The sequence below is a fragment of the Terrapene carolina genome, unplaced genomic scaffold (assembly GCF_002925995.2).
Source record: "Terrapene carolina triunguis isolate 2854851 unplaced genomic scaffold, T_m_triunguis-2.0 Scaffold96, whole genome shotgun sequence".
Lineage (NCBI taxonomy): Eukaryota > Metazoa > Chordata > Testudines > Emydidae > Terrapene > Terrapene triunguis.
In genome coordinates, this window is record NW_020664447.1 from 61,593,946 (window position 1) to 61,612,390 (window position 18,445).

Consider the following 18,445-nt stretch of genomic DNA (forward strand, 5'->3'; position numbering starts at 1 on the left):
TCTGACTTGAGTACTTAGTTGTGAAGCCTTAGGTTTTTTAATTGAATTTCCAAGTTTCCCCCCCTCTCCCTCCCCACTTATGGGGGGTGGCGAAGAATAAAAGCCATCCAGAATCTGCTACAATTTGGCTGGGACCCCAATAGAATACTGTCCCACCCATGGTGCACACTCAGTGAGGCTCCCACAAAGTCCTCTCTCCCCTGTGTATTGTCGGAGACTCCCTGTGAAAGTCAAACTCTGAAGGGGAGGGAACAGAAAATCTGCAGCTCCCTTGACACTTTAATATGCAGTGAATGAAACAGGGCTCAACCCACCTCATTCAACATACCGGGCACCCTAATCTTTCCAAGTGTTGGTGATTTTTTTTAAAAAAGGTTCATTTGCACTGCAACTGCACTAAGTGATATTTTCAGCAGAACACACAAAAGCATTTCTCAAGGAGGGTTACTTCTATGCCAAATTTAAACTTTCTACCTTCAGCCATTTCAGCATTAGAGCTATACAAAGAAGGCTGCACAAGAACACACCTTTTTGCCTCAAAATTTGAAAAGTCCCCCTTGGGTTGTGACCAGCTTTAGAAACAGTTCAGTGTGATTATAACTTTTTTGTTTTAAAAAAAGATTAAGTTGTTTAAATAGTTGGTTAGATTCTTATATCAGTTACACTGGTTAAAATCTGGATTTCCAGAGTTCATTGAAGTCAATGGAATTACTCCAGATATATACTTGTGTAACTTACCTATTAGACTCTAAGCCAGTGTCTTTGAAGTTAAGCTCTGCAACCTTAGCTTTAGCTGTGATTACCCAATACTTTGCACTTAGTTGCATTAGTTTTGAATGCCTTAAGTTTTCCAGTGGGTTTCTCCCTAAGTACCAACTTTCAGTCTTTCCCCTTTTGTGTGTTTCCAGCCGTGACTATGTTGAGCCAATCAGGCATAGGAATAGAAGCTCACAGGCAAAGGATTATATGGATTTGTTTGTTTGTGAATACAGAAACCCCCGTTATAAAGAAGTTAAAATAAAAGTATTACAGCAATTAATGCAATCGTTAGATGGGAACTTTTGCACAATTACATTTACCCCACCAAACAATGCCACCCCAAAACCAATGTAAGTTGGGGAAAGAGGTACTTTATAAACATACAAGAATGACTGCAACTATGGCCTAGACCAGTGGTTCTCAAACATTTGTAGTGGTGACCCCTTTCACACAGCAAGCCTCTGAGTGTGACCCCCTTATAGCTAAAACTACTTTTTTTTAATATTTAAAATTATAATAAATGCTGGAGGTGAAGCGGGGTTTGGGGGTGGAGGCTGACAGCTGTGACCCCCTGAGGTGTCACGACCCCGTTTGAGAACCCCTGGCCTAGACCAACAAAGGGACTTACGATTGTTGCAACACTTAACTTTTAGACACCTAGAAAATCACTGGAACAATGGGATCCACAAACCCTGAGTCAGGCACCATATACAATGAATAGGGAGTGAGACACCTAAGAATTGATCCACAAAAGCCAGCAAGCTACTGCAAGGAGCTGCCTAAGGCAGCCAATGGGAGATGCTGATGAGGGTGTGTCCTAAGCACTTCCCCTCTCACAGAGTTTGGCACCTAAGTCCCAGCTGCAGGGAGGCACCTAGCTCTGCCTGTAATCCACAGCTGGGAACCCCTCTCCTGGAGTCAGGTAGCCTAGGTGCCTAAGCTGTTTCTTGTGAGAATGAGTTAAGTGGGTATCTAACTCTGCAAAAAACAGCTGGGGAGGAAAAGAGAAAGACGAGGAGGCTGGCAGCCCCAGGCTCCCTTGTAATTTTTATCCCAGTGGTCAGGGTACTGACCTGGGATGTGGCAGACCCTGGTTCAATTTCCTCCTCTGTCTTATGAGAAGGGATCTGAACAGAGATCTTCCACCTCTCAGGTAAGTGCCATGGCCTCTGGACTATGGAATGATTCTCACTCTCTCTGGCCCAATTCATATTTAATTAAAGTGGACCGGCTTCAATCAGAGAGAATGGGATATTCTGATGCGAGTCTCTCTCATAGTTCAGTGGTTAGGACACACTTCCTCAATGTGGATTGCACTGCACTTAGGAGTGAGACAATGAGGCAGTAGTTCACATGGCCAGTGGCAGAAACAGGTACCTGGGAAACTTCTTCAATGGAAGTTTAAGCACTGAGTGTAGGCGGCAGCTGAGCGGGGGCATTATGGACTGCAGTGGTGCCTAAAACTGGGACTCAAGTGCCTAAGTCCTTTTGTGGATCTGCCCCTACAATCCTACTCCCCCACAACAGATTTTTGGACAGCACGCACACAAATGGACAATAGAATCCTACTCAACCACTTCCCACATCAGGATAATAATGGGTCCAGTCACCCACAGGTAAGCAGACATAACTCCCAACAGAATGGGGTGAGAGGAAAAGGACATACAAGTACAGTTCTCTCTTACCCCACTGTAAAGATAACATGGGAGCCCAATAACGGAGGTCTGGCTGAGCTGCTGAGAAAACCTGAAGGTTGGACATAGGCTCTAGGAACCAGCAATAGCTTCTCCTACTTTCAGAAGAAAGGTTCGTGGGTTAAGCTCACGTTTTAGAAGCTCAAGTTTTAGAAGCTGTATTAGAACAGTCCAAATGAGCTATGCCAGAATGGCATCAGGGGTTGGGGCTTTCGGTGGCCTGTTTGATGTGAATGCCTAGTTTACACAGATTATCAGCTAGGCCCAACCTCTCCCCACTTCTTGCCATGATCCTTGCACAGCTAACACCCTACCCTACCCAACCCCTCTTCCACACAGCTAGCTAACAAAATCTCATGGTCCAACAAAGTGTAACCAGGCCCCTCAGGAGCCCCAGCAGCCACTTTTACATGCATTTTTTCTGAAATTATAAAATTTTATTTTTCAAGTAAGATGTTTAAGAAAATAAGAATTAAAACACTGAAACCTCTCCAATGCATTATTCAAAACAATCCAGTTAAAGTTATTTCAAGCTTCTCACCCTCCTTCCCCCAGAAAACCTGGCTAAGACAGTCTCAGGCCCAGAAGTGGAGTTTAAGGGTGGAGAACTCTTCTGCTAACATTCTTCTCATAACTCATTGATAAATACTGAGCACCAACAGTCAGGTCATGCTGAGGAATCTGACCTGCAGGGTCCAGCACAAAAAAACCCACAAAAGAACTAGCAACAAGCCACTGCTGACTGGTGAATATATCAAAAACACACATGACAATAAGGCTACAATGGGATCCAAGAACTGAAGCTTTGGCTCCAAACCACAGACAGAAGAGCAGCTCCTATCAGCTCACCTCCCTTTATAGGGTAGACTCCAGAACAGGGCAATAATATGCACACACACAATAACATGTTTGGCCAGGAGGACATCTGATCTGTCTTGAGCCTTGACTACTATATTTTGCAGACCAGTGAAGTGTCTACTAAAAGGAAGAGGAAGCAGCTATTCCTCCACTTCCTCTGGCACCCTTCTCTCTTTAGCATTGTTCTGGGACAAACTATGACCACAGCCCCTCAGCACTCTCACATTCTTATCAGTCCAGAGCTGTACACTGTTCCTCTTGCATGAAACTCTTAGGAAGGGCCTTGGCAAATCCTTCTCTATCACATATAGGTGCCAAGGGAGGTACTAGGAACTGTTCTGAGATGGTCAGGAAGGCAGAGAGGGAGCCTTTCCAAGGATCTCAGATTTCTGCTGTGGCAATTCCAGGGCTTTCTATGATGGTTCTGAAGAACCAGTACCTCCATATCACACTGAACCTTGTGTCAGACCGTATTGGTACATTGGTCTCATAACGATAGAAAGCTCCCTACAGAAAGTTATTGAAACTTCAAACTCTCACTCTGTTGACGTGTGTGCTGGGTGCAGACCTGGGTGAACCAGATAGAAACTCTCTTTAGGTATCCCTAGGTAAAGGCTACTTCAATTCCATTTCCGAGCAATCATCAAGCCCAGTCCTGTCTTAAGTTACAGTTGGCACAAGGGATGCTTGGGTGAATCCAAGGGGAATGCATTCCCTACACTGTTGCTGGGAAATTAAAAAGAATCACCATTTTGGTGTGGTAGATGATGATGATGATTGGGAGCACCGCCTGCTGTTTGGCAGCAAGAAGCCAACTAAAAAAAAGCCCACACGAGTCTCAAAACTGCACCTGCTCTTTCTCAGATCACTGAGGAGCAGCACACAGAGACAAGTAAATAAGCGGAAATCATGTTGATTCCTGCAGTGTAAGAACATCACAGCTAGAATGTCTGCCAGATGTAGCAGGACCAAATAGGTAAGGAAGTTAAGTGCCCGGGTCCCTTTAAGAGCTAGTGCAGCCAGAGAACAACTGGGCATCAGCCAGTAATGGAGTCCCATGGAGTAGCAATGCAGGGAAGGGCTCAATTTCCCTGGCCCCCTCATGCTCCTGTTACATGGGGGGTGCAGGGGAAATGGAAAGGAAGTTTCCTGTGAGCCAATTGAGGCTCTGAATGCACAATTTCTCTATTCTGCATTCAGTCCAGCTCGACCCACACAATCCCCATCTCTCAGGCACTGGAGATCTCCAAGCCAAAGCTAGCCAGCAGACAGAGGTGATCAGATGAGCAAAAGGGATTAGGTAAGCCATTTGCCAACCACAGGACATCTTCGGAGAGCAGGGAGAGGCGGCCAAGCAGCTTCAGGGCTCCATCTCGAAACAGCCTGCGACCTGGCAAGGGAACGGGAAGGACATGTCAGATGGAGACTGGAACTTCGTGCTCAAACTCTTGCATAGACACAAGGCAGCTAGAATATGCTGCAGTCAGGGAAGCAAGGGTGTGTCTGCACAGACAGCCTATACAAAACAACACGTCCCTCTTCATGACTGGATACTATAGCAACAAGCACCCTAGACTGCTACTGATATATGGATTCATGCTCTGGCACACACAGGAGCTGCAAACACACACTGCAGTCATCATGCAGCTGCTCACAGGGAAGCTCTTGCTAGTTGCACTCAAATTCCCCAAGGTGAATTTGGGCCTCTACTTGAATAGACTTGTGTACCATTGGCTATGAAACTGGTGTGCCTTAACCATGTCAGCCCAATGAGCCACTGGCTCGGGGGAAACAAAATTTGACTTGTGAAGACTCTTTGCACTCTATTCCCATCCCCAAAGAGTCCACGCTGAGCTGATCTGGGCCTCAGAGGGAGTGGGAGCTGATGCAGTTACTTGCAGAACCTCATCAACTCAACTCCTTCTTCAAACAGTGTGACGCTTGCAGGGGGTATCACTGGGAGGCGAAGTGAGGTGCCTCCTACAGATGGACTATGCTGCCTTGAAGGATACAAACTACCAGGCCAGAGGAGCCCAGATCTCAATGCCAACTGCCTGGTGGGGCTGTTCCAGGGCATATGCTAGGTGAACTCAAGGCAAAGTGTTGGGCAACAAGAAAGTAACATTCCATTCTACTTTGATTTTGCCTTAAAAACTATGGCCAGGACAGGCAGAACTATTGTATCTCTTCAATAGCATGAAATAGAGATTGTCACCCCAGCTGGGGAGGACAGCATTTCCCCACAGTACATCACTCAGCCCCTACTGGCCACAGATCCCTGGAAATTGCATGCTGCCACACCCAGTGGCCCACTCCTGCCATGGTGGAGACACACTGCCCACCATTTTGCTGTACCACACAGCTCCCTCCTAGCACAGTGGGGATAAGCTCTCAGGAGGCCCCATGTTGCCACACTCACCCCCTTCGTTCCCATTCTCAATGGGCTCTGCCGAGTAGAAGATATAATCAACTGTAGCTCCAAGGCCCATGGGCATGGTTGTGACCTCAGGGCGACCTCTCTGGGGCAAGAAGTGGCTATAGGCAGAGGTCAGATTAAGGTCATGCCGGATAACACCTTGAGACCTGCAGAGAAGAAACAGCTCCCCCATTCCCTCACATGGGAGAGGGGATGCAAAGCTCAGTGCTGGAATCTAAGCAAACTAAGCCACCTTCCTGATGCAGCTGTTTATAGACTATTTCTACACGTATTTTTCAATATATTTTAATGCTCATATAAGTGAGGGACTATTAATACCAATTCTACTAAGACACTGAGTGGACAGGGGCTCCCTCACCACCAACATACAGTTCTGCCAACGCACTGCATTCCTGACCTGCAGCACCAACCCTAGTGCAGCCTGGTATGGATCTGGCCAGCTGTAGACAGATTTTTCTAATTCTTTCCCATCCCTGCTGTGTTCTTTTTCTAGCCTGGGAGAAGGGACCATGGAATTATTTAAACCTTGACATTAATTTAGTTTCCTGTGCCCATTTTCCAAGCACCCCACCATGGCCACTCCAAGGAGGGGTGCCACTAGTTTTACGGGGTCCAGCTGAAGTCTCCCTCCCTCCAGGTTACCTTGGTAAGAAGAACTCTGGATCAGGATCATTCACCATGGTGAGATGCTTGGGCCAATGTGCAGGACGGTCTAAAAAGAAGCAGAGAGATTCCAATTTGACATGCCACTGGGCCTGGAGCAGTTTGTTCATTTTGAGTTTGAGAGTTCCTCCCAGGAAGGTCTCTTATTCCAGCCCCAAGAATTCCTCTTTATCCTAAACATGGCCACCTGGATAGGCACCCTTAGGAGTGATAGTACATGCTGGGAAGTCAGGGCAAGGTTCCAAAGCTGAATGCAAACTGTCCTGGAGGCCTAGGTACAGCGGTGCTGAAAGAGTAACAAGGTGATACCAGGCCAAAAACAAAGCCTAACCCCTCCCTCCCACAAAAAAGTCAGTGGGCCGATCCCGGCAACAAATTAGTGTAACCAACTTATCCAGGTCAATCAGCTCCTGTGCCTAGAGCTTTGGACATTACCACTGCCCAGATGCTGATCTCTGTGGCCCTGTACTACAACCTCTGCTGTCAGAGAAACACAGACAGTCAGCATTGGGATCATGAAATGGGTTGCCAGCCCAGAGGAGGTGGGGAATGAGGAGAACAGAACCAAACACATCAAAAGGCCCAGAGATGAGGAGAGGTTCTGCTTCTCTAGTAGCAGATCTAATGCCAGCTTGTGGTCACCCACTGATGCCAACCCACATTAGCACAGAGGCAGCTCAGGTGCCACCATGGATTTCTTCCAGTGGAGCTGGAAGCGCAGAAGGAATGGAAAAATACCTGCCCCTCTCCAAAACAAAGGGAGGACAGAAAATAGACTGATCCCTCTCTTCCATTCCTCCACACAGGGGGTAAAACACATAAATCAGCAAATCACGACTTGCTATACAAGGAGCAGGTCAGTAGCTGAGAGCTGCTGCTGAGCCCTTATGGAATCCACTTGTGCCCACGGGAGTATGATACAATGGTGGGCTCCCACCTTCCCCAATCCTTGCCTTTTCTGGGACTCATCCAGCCAATAACAAGCCAAGACTAGTCTCCACTTGTTGGCTTCAAGTCTTGCCAAAGGCAGCTCATGTCTGCAGAAAAGATGTTGAAGTAGGGAGAACTTGCTTCAGTACCTGGTTTAACATCTGTCACACCCTTCCACAGAATCAGATGTGCAGGTCGTTCACAGGCAGCATCACAGAAACGGAACTGAAGCAGGAAGTCCCGGCTGTACTTGCGTCTGTCTGCAGAGCAGAGCCAGTTCAAAGGAAGGAAATAACCAAGAAGTCAGCTCTCTCTTTAGGTTTCCATGCCAAAAATACTACCAGAGTACATGAATGATGGGTACAATATAAGAACCTGAATATAGAATAGACATGGTGATAGAAGAGGAAGAGACAATCTAGACTGCAGCCCAGCTACTCTAATACCTATTGCTGATGCACCCATCACTCTGGTCAGGGCCGGCTCCAGCATTTCTACCGCCCCAAGCAAAAAAAAAAAAAGCCGCGATCGGCAGCGGCAGTTCAGCGGCAGGTCCTTCGCTCCTAGAGGGAGTGAGGGGCCTGCCGCCCCCGAATTGCCGCAGGTGCCGCCCCTCTCCCTGGGCTGCCCCAAGCACCTGCTTGTTAAGCTGGTGCCTGGAGCCGGCCCTGACTCTGGTATCTGGGGGTTCCACAAATTAAGAGCTTCCCCTTCCCAAAAAATGGTCTACAGTGGCAAGATACCAGTCAATTTCTAAGCAAGGCATTTGGGGTGTTTATGACACAGGGAAACCCCTGCTTGAAGGGGGGAAAAGAGATATGGGTTCAGCCTGATTTCTAGGGAGTTCATATCCACTGAGCTTCCACCAAGAACACCCTGGCCTGCGCTTCATATGCTGAAGCATCTCTGGAAAGCAGAGTGAGAGCCTAAGTGGGCTCTACACCACACAGCGCTTTGAAGAAAAAGACAAGGCCCTTCAAGCTTACCCCAAATATGACTATGATATGTGAAGTACTGTGGGACATTCAGCTTCCAGCAAGTGCAGGAAGATGGCAGAAACCCAGGCTGAGATGAGTTGTGGGGCATACAAGTGATACAGTTCAAATCAGGTACTCTGAGAGGAGAGAATCCTTGTCAAGGAGAGTGCCTGGTGCAGCACATTCCCCAGTTCTGCCCTGGAGGTTGTGCCAATGTCCTGCCAAGAGTGGAGACTGCAGATCAATGAGAGGGAGCAAGACCCACACAATAATCATCTTTGTTGAGCCCACGTACACACCACAGCTCACCTGATTTCTTTGGCTGCCAAAGAGAGACATATTGACAGTTTTCCGTTATACCCAGACTGCTGTGCCAGAGTGGGGTCTGCAGCTTCCGCTGGTGCAGCTGCTGGGAGAAGTCTTCCTGTCCAGAAACCTGCATAAAGGCAGCATGGTAGAGGTGAGGGGAACAAAGCACCAGGAGGAAATGGTTAAAGCGAGGCCAGCAACATGCACAGGCACAACACACTCAGAGAGAATACACAGCACCCACACAGAGCCAAGCCCCAGCACAACCACTTGCACAGAACAAGTATCATGTAAATCTGTGGTGCAGCTACTAGCTGGGGAACATGTAGTAAAAAGGAGTAGGGGGAGGGAAGAAAAAAAAAAAATCTGTTTGAAATATTTTGTTCAAACCATTTTGAAAGCCAATGCTTGAGAGCAAGCTTGGTATGTGTGTTTGGGTGCACAGCCACAGAGAGTATGTGTAAAGGAGCAGTGCTTGCATGGGCATATATTTCAGGAACAGAACTAGCTTTAGGCCCAACATTTAGATAATATTTCCATGAATATGGATTTGCACCTCCCCCTACAGTTACTATCACCCAAGTACAACAGCAATGGATGAGTGAAGGAGAATGATGAACTTGACCAGTCCAGTTTCACCATCTGAGCTAACAACACAAACAAGAAACATCAGTGGTGAAAAAGAAACAAGATTTTAAAAATTCTCTCTGCTTCGGTAACCTCCACTGTTGTTAGGAACACAGAACACGATTTACTGTATGTCTATGAATTTGTTGCTGAGTGGGGCTCATTCTTTATATGAGGAAGTAGCCTTATAATAGTGATCAGAGACACAACTACATAAATACTCCACTCCCTGCAATACAAAGAGCTGCTCCATGCCATTCCCTATCTACACCTACCTTCCAGGCTGGCATCCCATGGTAGGAGAGCTGACCATTCCGGATGAACTTGTACAGTGGAGAATCAGGCACAGCGTTCAGGTCTCCACACAAGATGACAGGACAGTAGATGCCATCAACAGTTTTCGCAACCTTGTCAACCTCTGCTAGGAGCAAGGCCATCTGTGCAAGTTTGATATCTCCTCGGCGGGGATTATACAGCACATGAGTGTTAGCCACACACAGGGGGCTTGTTGCTTTCTGACCTACACCCTCTGGGAGTAGAGGTTGCAGCAGCAGCACCAGACCCACATTGTCTCTGTTTAGGATGTCCAGGCCAGGCCGGAAGTATTCTACAGGGCTGGCACTGATCAGCTGGAACCTGCTGTGCTTGTAGCAAACTGCGCAGCCATCTGTCTTTTTTCCTGTTCTCCGTTTGTATAAGCACACAAAGCCTGAAAAGAAACCACCACCCATCAGGAGGGCCCAAATGACCAGAAGCTTCGGCTCCTCTGTAGTGAGATGTAGAAAAGCATAGGAAATCTGTTTTGCAGGGTTTAAATAGCACAACCTCCCACTACTCCCCTTGGTAGACTGTTCTGTAGTCCAGCAGACCTCACTGGCAGGAAGATTTTCCTAATACCCAGTTTGAATTTTCCTCTTGCTCATTTTCAGACCATACTTCTAGTTATGCCCTCAGGGATGCTCTAATCAATCTCTCTTCCTCTGGCTCATGCCCTTGTAGGCAGTACTGTCCTGTTAGCCATCATGTACCATCAAGTGTCTTATTTTCTCTATATAAACCAGGCCCCTGATGAGTTTTGTTGCTTTCATCTGCCAATCTGGGGAAGAATCAGTCACAACAGGAACAAGACAACAATTGAAGAGGTGCAGATAGCTTCAGAAATGTGGCCATCAAAACCTGGGCTGGGGACTACTTCTGTAAACAGAAGTATAGCTCTGGAGATATCAACATGGAGTTTTCTCAGCAAGTCTCAACCTAATCTATAGAAAAGAGAGGGACATACCCATCATCCTGAATGTTGGTTCCAGCTGTTCCCAGTAGTGATTCTCCTGCACTTCCTGGAGACACAGAACCTGCAAGGAAGCAGAGATCTAGCTCACTCCACCATTGTTTGGCTTTTTTGGGGGGGAGGAAGGGAGGGGAGAGGAGTTGTGACAGTGAGGGAAGAGAGGGAAAAACAGTTTCCCACACTTAACCCCTTCACCGAGAAATGCTATCTAAGCAACTTTTCCTCCAGCTAGAGCACTGGCTCTCAACCTTTCCAGATTACTGTACCCCTTTCAGGAGTCTGATTTGTCTTGCGTACCCCAAGTTTCACGTCACATAAAAACTACTTGCTTACAAAATCAGTCATAAAAAATGCAAGTGTCACAGCACACTATTACTAAAAAATTGCTGACTTTCTCATTTTTACCATATAATTATAAAATAAATCAACTGGAATATAAATATTGTACTTACATTTCAGTGTATAGTATACAGAGCACTATAAACAAATCATTGTCTTCAAAATTTTAGTTTGTACTGACTTTGCTAGTGCTTTTTATGTAGCCTGTTGTAAAACTAGGCAAATATCTAGATGAGTTAATGTACCCCCAGAAGTCCTCTGCCACCCCCAGGGGTACACATACCCTTGGTTAAGAACCACTGAGATAGAGCATGCTCTACGACTTCTGAAGCGCATACTTCTCCTTCAGTTACCCAGTGGGAAAGCAAGAGTGAAATAAAATTCACTTCTCGTCCTTAGTGGTGAGCACACTTCTTCTTCAGCATGCTAAGCTAGCCTAAGGAATACAGAAGCAAGCAAGGAAAAGGAAGTCCACCCCCATGTAGGCCTCATCTCTGGGCTTGTTCCAGATTGCCCTATAGGCTCTGACTCCTCCCCACAGACTGCAGCAGGCTGTCCTAGTCCTACTTCTATTAGGAAAAGTTGAGCCCCTACAATCAAAGAATAGATCCTAGTAAGGTTATAGGAGCCAGTGGGCACATACCCAAGGACCCTAATAACCCCAGAGGCACTGGCTTCACATCCCAAAAACTCTGGTGATAGCTGACATGAAAGAGCCTGGGTAGTACTCACATCAGGGTCCCAGTGCTGGATCTCCTGCAAGAGGTTTGGGAGACGATAACTCCAGTCCAGGATATCTGGTTGGCAATGCAGGTAGAGATCAGGGCTCTGCTCCACCAGGTCCTGGGCCAGAATGTTGTAAGACATGACTCGGAATTCAAACAGAGGCCCATTCTCTGAGCCCAGCTCTGGAACAGCAGGCTGGGTAGAGAGATCCTCCCAGTCCCTCCATAAAATCTCTATATGTAAGAGAGAGGAAGACAGGTCAGGTCAGATATATGCTGGATATCTTTCCCTGTCCTATTTCCTGGAATGCTCCTGCAAGCTGGGACATAGGGATTAGCTGTTCTCTTGTTGCCTAAATCTGGACATCTTGAACTCTAAATGGGCCCTTGGATGATTTTCTTTGATTAACTTGAATAGCTGCCACCAGGGATGGAATGGCAGGGTCCTAGTGGGGAGAAAATGTTTTGGAAAAACTCAACCATTCTTTGGAGGCCATCTCCAGTATGAAGTGGGCACCTATGTTAACTTCACAGGAATTGTGATTAGCAACACTAGTCAACCCAATAATGCCAGAAGCCTTGGCCTTTCCATCAGGAAAGATTACTTTTATCATTTTCATTACCAGATGCAATCATCCTGGCATGGAAAGATGCAGCCTATGCCTAACAGACAGCAAGTGCAGACATACTCAGCTCACCCAGGATTTAGCATCCACATGCAGGGAGATCAGAAAGTTTTGTTACATTACCTCATCCCAATCTAGCACCACACGCTCAGAATCAAACAAGGTCGTATTACTACTGACCGTGGTAAGATCTCTCTGCTGGAAAAGGCTGGAATTGTCCTGTATCATAAAAGGTCCAGGCTGTGGCCTCTACTGGCACTATCTCTGTGTTATGCGCTAAGCTCCAGCCCAGCACAGCAGTATCTTCATCCTCCCTTTCCAGGGCAGAAGGGGTGCAGCCACTAATCTGGTGATCGGTCTGTGTCCTTACAGCTGACCATGCTGCAATGCCCACCATAGCCACACTTTCCTCTTCTGGTAATTTTGCCACTGTGACTGCAACATGTTCCTTTGGTCCTAGAGACATTAAGGTATGTAGCTCATCGTGTTGCTGATCACTGCACCATGTGACCTCTGAAGCCACATTCAGATTGCTGAGGCTGGTCATCAATAATTCCGAGCCTTCCAGCCAGTCACTAGTCAGTGTGGCTGACACCTTCCCCACTGCTGGAGCAGTCTCACTGCTGTGTAGCCCACCAGCTTCCTCCTCCAGCTGCTGCTGCAGCAGGGCTTCCTCCTCTTCTGGGACTGACCTCCTGCTGGGCACAGAAGAGATGCCCCCTACCTGGGTGGTCGGGCTCTTCGCCAGAAGCACGTTCTTTCGACACGTAAAGAAAGCATCTGTCAAAAATTCAATACAAGACAATGGTTAAAATCCATGGCTCTCTTCACTTATTCGCTCATTTAGGCTAGAGAAATCAGTTACTGTTTGGTGCAACAGAACGATTTGAATGCATCAACAGCACGGAGTAGCTTCTCAAAAAAGGTGTATAGTTATAGTGCTGAGTAATTAAGGCTGCCTCTTGGACCATATTCTGACTTTAGTTATGCCGGTACAATGCCATTGACTTCAGTGAGGTGGTGCTGGTTTAACGGACAGTAAAATTTAGGCTGATTTTATATTATTATTTATACAGTGCTATAAGTGGTCAGCAGAGCAGCATCTAAGCTATAGTACTGGCCCTTCTTTGGCATCTTCCATACGAACACAAATACATTGAGCCACATGGGGCAGAGACATCAGGAAGAAGTTCTAGCAGCTGACCTTTGGAATAGGTGAATTTTCAGGAAATGAACAAGGGTCCTCAGCTGGCACCATATTTAGATATCAGGAATTTCCATAATTGCAGACACGCAAGATAGAAGACCCATTCCACATTGAATTATCTTTTCAAATGCATATAAGAAAAGGAGTGGAGAGACCAACTCAGGAAGCACAAACACGGAAGTTAAAGATGGAAAAGCCCCATTAGGGAAAACACTACCATGAAAGAAACCATGGTCTGAGAATAGGAAGACCATGATATTCACTCAGTGGGTGACTGACACCTGTAATAGGCCAAATACTTCAGTGCACGCTCAACACAAGAACATACTAGTTTCACTAGTATCTCCCCTTTATACTCTTCAAGATGATAAAAGCATGTGTGTTTTTGCTAATATCTCTGTGCAATCATGTCCCCATTACTGATTAGCATATTGTGTTCTCTGCAAATCATTCATTTTCTTCTCCTGTTCCTTGCTCACTTTGTACACCCTGTAATGGAAGGTCACTCTGGATAATAGCACACAAGAGTCAGCAATATCACTACAGGCTTTTACTGGCATTTTCTAAGTCAAAATGTTTTGTATGTGTGAGAAGCAAAGCACTGACACAAGGAGACATATTCCCCGTATCAGTATATATCAGTATTTCTAATATGCTCAACACTGTCGTATCTAGGCACACCATTAGAATTTCTAGTAATAATAAGAACTAAGTATTATTATAATGAACAAGTGTGTAAGTCTGATTACAGAAAGGTCATTACAGTCACTGCTAAGCAGGTCATAATGATCATCATGAATGTTAATTGATGCTGTGAGGATCTGGAAGAGCCCATCTCTCTTAGAATACCTTCTGCAATCCTGTTTAGAAACCGAGTTATATATTTATTACCAGAGATGGATGGTAAAGAGGAGGCATCCATCTCTCCCAGAGTCTGCTTACAAACCAATCATTATGTACCAAGCAATAGCAGAGGGCTGGGGGATTTCTCTTCAAGCTGTGAGGAACCCCACCCAATATTTGTCAGTATTTCAGCAGTATCCCAACTCCACATCCTGCTCCTCTGGCCATACAGGGATAAATGGAGCTCTCACCATGTAAGCACCATCTAACTGAGATGGTCAGAGGAGTCATTACACAGGGAAGATGGGGCCAGAAAAGATCCCTCCTCCCCACAAATCCCCCAGAAGTGGAGGATAGCCTCAGATGCCATCATGATTGCACACTGGCGCATCAGCATAGCACTGAAGTACTGGCAGCACCCAGAAAGCTACAGAGAGGCTTTACTGTAGATACATAAAGTTCTATCTGTGAACCACCTGGGGATACTTTGGGTGAAAGGTGCTACAGAAATACAGTTTTTTAATCTAATGATATCAATTCCCCAATCCTAGCTCAGGACTACACTGGGAGCCTTTGCATGATCTGTAGATAGGATAAACCTTGAAATCCCATTTTAAGAGGCAAAAACAGGGGATTGAGGGCTTAATGACCACTTACTCATCAAAAGAACTTGGCAGCCACTTGATTAGTAAGTATCTCAACACAAGACTATTACACAGGTGCTCTCATCTGCCTTGTCTATAAGTGTCCTATAAAATCATAAATGGCTAAAACCTTCCAACCCAAAAGACCACCTTTACCCTATGCCACACTGCTGCAATCATGTTCAGTGGAGGCGCTGAAGCCCCCATATTTCACAGGTGTTAGCAGGGCATTTAGAACTTGCTCCCCTCCCACCCTTCTTTTGAAACAGTTTGACTCTTGATCTTTAGAAGAGAGGTGACAATTAAGAGGGCGATGAGTGTGTGTTTTTCATTATTAGTCTATCTTTAACCTGGATATTGCTCATTGGAGATTGAGGAGTGGGAATGGTTAAGAGAAATGAATGGAACTACAAATCAGAGTTTGTCTATGTATAAATGCTATTCCAAAATAAGGTAGGGTGTGAATTTAGAATGGATTAGGTATTTCAGAGTAACTGCATATGTAGACAAGCGCTTATAAAAATGTATTTTTAAGTATTCTCAAGGTACTTAGCTTCGGATGCATCCTATTTTATTTTATTTTGATGGGGGAAGGATGTATAAAGTGAAAGGAAAAAAAATAATTAAAATATAATAATTTTCTAAAGACATTCCCCTTGAAATTGTTTGCTTTAAGTACATTCCCCCAAGAAGAATGTTCTACTGCAGTGGTCCCCCAACTTTTCACCTCACGCCCCCCCCCCCACCCCTGTCCACACACCACCACTCCTGAGCTGGGAGCAAGGCTGTGGCTCTGGGAGGTGGGGGGACACAGACATGTGTAAGGGGGCTGAGGCTGGAGCCACAGCTGTGGGTGGGAGTGGAGCCTCAACCAGCAGCTGTGGCCAAGAGCTGAACCCAAGACGCAGGGCTGGCAGACAGGACCCCAGTCATGGGGCCGGCAGCAGATTCCCAGAGATGGGGTTGAGAGCAGAGCCCCGGGTGCAGGGCTGGCAGCTGATCCCCAGGCATGGGGCCAGCAGCCAGAGCCAGGAGCGGAGCTGAGTGGCACCCTCTCCCCACCCCTTGCAGGAGCTGGCCCTGGCCCAGGCCCCAGCTGCGGCCCCTCAAATGTTCCTCCATGCCCCGTGCTCCACAGATTGGGGACCTCTGCTCTATTGCTAGTAGTCAGCACTAGCCTGGAGGAGCCCATCTCTCCTGTAGATACACTGCTATTTTTTTTAGCAATCAGATTTGGAGTTTCCTGAAATCTGGAGGAGCTGCTCTCCCCTATACACAATGGTCAGAGCTGGGAGGAGGACCTAGAGATGGTCTCACCTGACCACTCCACCAAGCCTCCACTCTCTTTTAAACCCTCCTCTGATTAGCTATATAATTAGATGACTGAGAATCTTTACTCCTTTAAAACAAACACAGAGAGAGAGAGAAATTGAGTAATTGTTCAGCCAGCTCTAGAGCACAGCTTCAGATGCCTCTCAGCCCTGCCTCCATCTGCCTAGAGCCCAAGCTCCTCAGGGCAGGGACCTTGTCTTCTGATGTGAAAGCACTTAGATCACCGCTAAGCAGCTCTTAAATTACAGAGGGACTGGAGGGAGGACTGGGAAGTGGGCCCCTTGCCAGTTTTAGGGGCTACCTCATTTCTATTTAATGCCCCCCTTTAGTCTCACTACTGTTTACATTAAAGCAAGATACCTGACATCCAGGGCCCCCCTACTTCCTCTCCCCCCCATAATTTTAGCACTGTTGCTAGGCCTATATAAACAATAACAATCAGGCCTGGGGCTATCCAAAATGGCCTGGGGGAAGTTGGTCTCCTCGGGGTTCCTCGGTCTACCCAGAGTTCCTCGGTGAGAGCTGGGGGAGGTACCCAAGAGGGCCTGGGAGAGCTGGTCTCTCTCGGATACATTGGTGAGAGCTGGGTGTCCCTTGAGAAGGCATGTCACCCCAGGGAGAGAGGAGGCCTGTCATCCCAGGAGCTGAGGTGGGTGAGCCCCGCGGGGGTAGGGGAGGCCTATCACCCCAGGCCCGGGAGCTGAGGGGGGTCACCCCAGAGGGGTAGGGGAGGCCTGCCACCTGAGGCCCAGGAGCTGAGGGGGGGTCACCCCAGGGGGGTAGGGGAGGCCTGTCACCCCAGGCCCAGGAGCTGAGGGGGGGGGGTCACCCCCAGGGGGGTAGAGGAGGCCTGTCACTCCAGGCCCGAGACCTGAGGGGGGTCACCCCGGGGGGGTAGGGGAGCCCTTTCACCTGAGGCCCAGGAGCTGAGGGGGATCGCCCTGGGGGGCTGTCACCTCGGGCCCGAGGTGATCTAATTGCTCCACGACCCGCCGGTCAGGGCGGGCTGCAGGAGTGTCCGCAGGACCCGTGCTCCGAGCTGCACCCCTGGGCGCAGGCAGTAGCCTGCCGCAGTCCGCACGGCGGGGCCGGGGGCGGCGCCGCACGGGCCGTGGGAGGGGCCCGGGGAGGGGGGCAGTTACCTCGGAGGGCGCGGAGGAGCCGTGCCGCGGGCAGCAGCAGGTAGCAGAGCACGGTGCAGATCATGCCGCCCGGCCCGATCCTCTCCCAGCCTCTGCCCACGCGCCAGCCCGGCTCCGCCTCAACAACAACTTTATTGGGAGCCGCCGGCGGCCCGGCCTGGCCTTGGCCCCGCGCTCCCCCGCATGGACTCAGCCCGCCCATCCTGGGGCTGGAGGCAGAAGGGTCCCGGAGACCGAGCGCGGCGGGGAGCAGAGCTGGGGGGATGAGGCTTGTAAACTTCCCCAGGAGCTCCTGGCCGCCTGCTCTCTCAGCCCCGCAGGCCCCGCGTCCCCACCCTGTGTGTCTGAGTCTGCGTTGTGAAGCTGTGCTGTGTGTGATCCCGTTTGGGTATCCGCCCATCTCACACCTAGGGTTACCACTCAAGTTCCTAAACAGAGGATGCTGCACCAGCGGGAGGGGAGGCTACAGTTGGGGGGTGCGGGAGGGGTGTGTGTACTGAGAGGGGCATTTGGGTGGCACTGGAGGGGGTGTGTGTGTACAGGGAGGGTATTTGGGGGGTGCCTGTGGCCGCACTTTCAAGGTGGTGGGCAGTGTCGTGCTCCTTATCACAATGGTAGGGCGATTGGCGCAGGCCTGGGATACAGCACCAGCCTTCAGTCAGCACCTCCTTGCATGCCTATCCCCCTCCCTGTCACTGTCACTCTGGCCCCATCACCCCTTCTAGCTGGGCTCTGAGGCCTCACGGCAGGGCAGTTAGCCCGGTGGAGAGGCGCTTGGTGGCTCTGCTTATTTGGCAGGCCAGGATCTGGCAGCTGAGGATGCAGAGGAGGGACCAATCGGGGCATGGAGATGGCTCTTTCTGAGTGGCAACATCGGATCCACAAGGAAAAATCCCAGACATTTCCTCTTATTTGAAAAATCTGCCTGGACAGAGATCGGTGGACCAAAAAAGAGGCCATGTCTGGGAAAACCCGGACATGTGGTAACCCTAATCATACCTGCTCAGAGTTGTGTGTGGTGTCCCATGGAGGAAATCAGTCAGGA

At 48.3% G+C, this 18,445-nt stretch overlaps 1 protein-coding gene across 1 annotated transcript; it reads right to left on the reverse strand.

Annotated features, from left to right (window-relative positions):
* Positions 1–2,628: 2,628 nt before the first annotated feature.
* ANGEL1 (angel homolog 1) lies at positions 2,629–17,690 on the reverse strand. Its single transcript, XM_024192803.3, has 10 exons — positions 17,401–17,690; positions 12,413–13,012; positions 11,614–11,840; positions 10,537–10,606; positions 9,530–9,963; positions 8,628–8,754; positions 7,491–7,601; positions 6,391–6,460; positions 5,731–5,894; positions 2,629–4,701 (listed from the first exon to the last, which is right to left on the reverse strand). Exons 1-10 carry the CDS (start codon positions 17,600–17,602, stop codon positions 4,541–4,543), a joined length of 2,166 nt encoding a protein of 721 aa, XP_024048571.1. The 5' UTR covers positions 17,603–17,690; the 3' UTR covers positions 2,629–4,540.
* Between the last annotated feature and the right edge of the window lie 755 nt (positions 17,691–18,445).

Bases quoted from the DNA above. Each gene is read 5' to 3' on its own strand.
- ANGEL1 (XM_024192803.3), bottom strand. From the start codon at position 17,602: ATGGGCGGGCTGAGTCCATGCGGGGGAGCGCGGGGCCAAGGCCAGGCC. The intron at 13,013-17,400 runs GTAACTGCCCCC...AATTTTTGACAG, and splicing joins GCTCCTCCGCGCCCTCCGAG to ATGCTTTCTTTACGTGTCGA. The intron at 7,602-8,627 runs GTGAGCTGTGGT...TCTGCTCTGCAG, and splicing joins TTGGCAGCCAAAGAAATCAG to ACAGACGCAAGTACAGCCGG.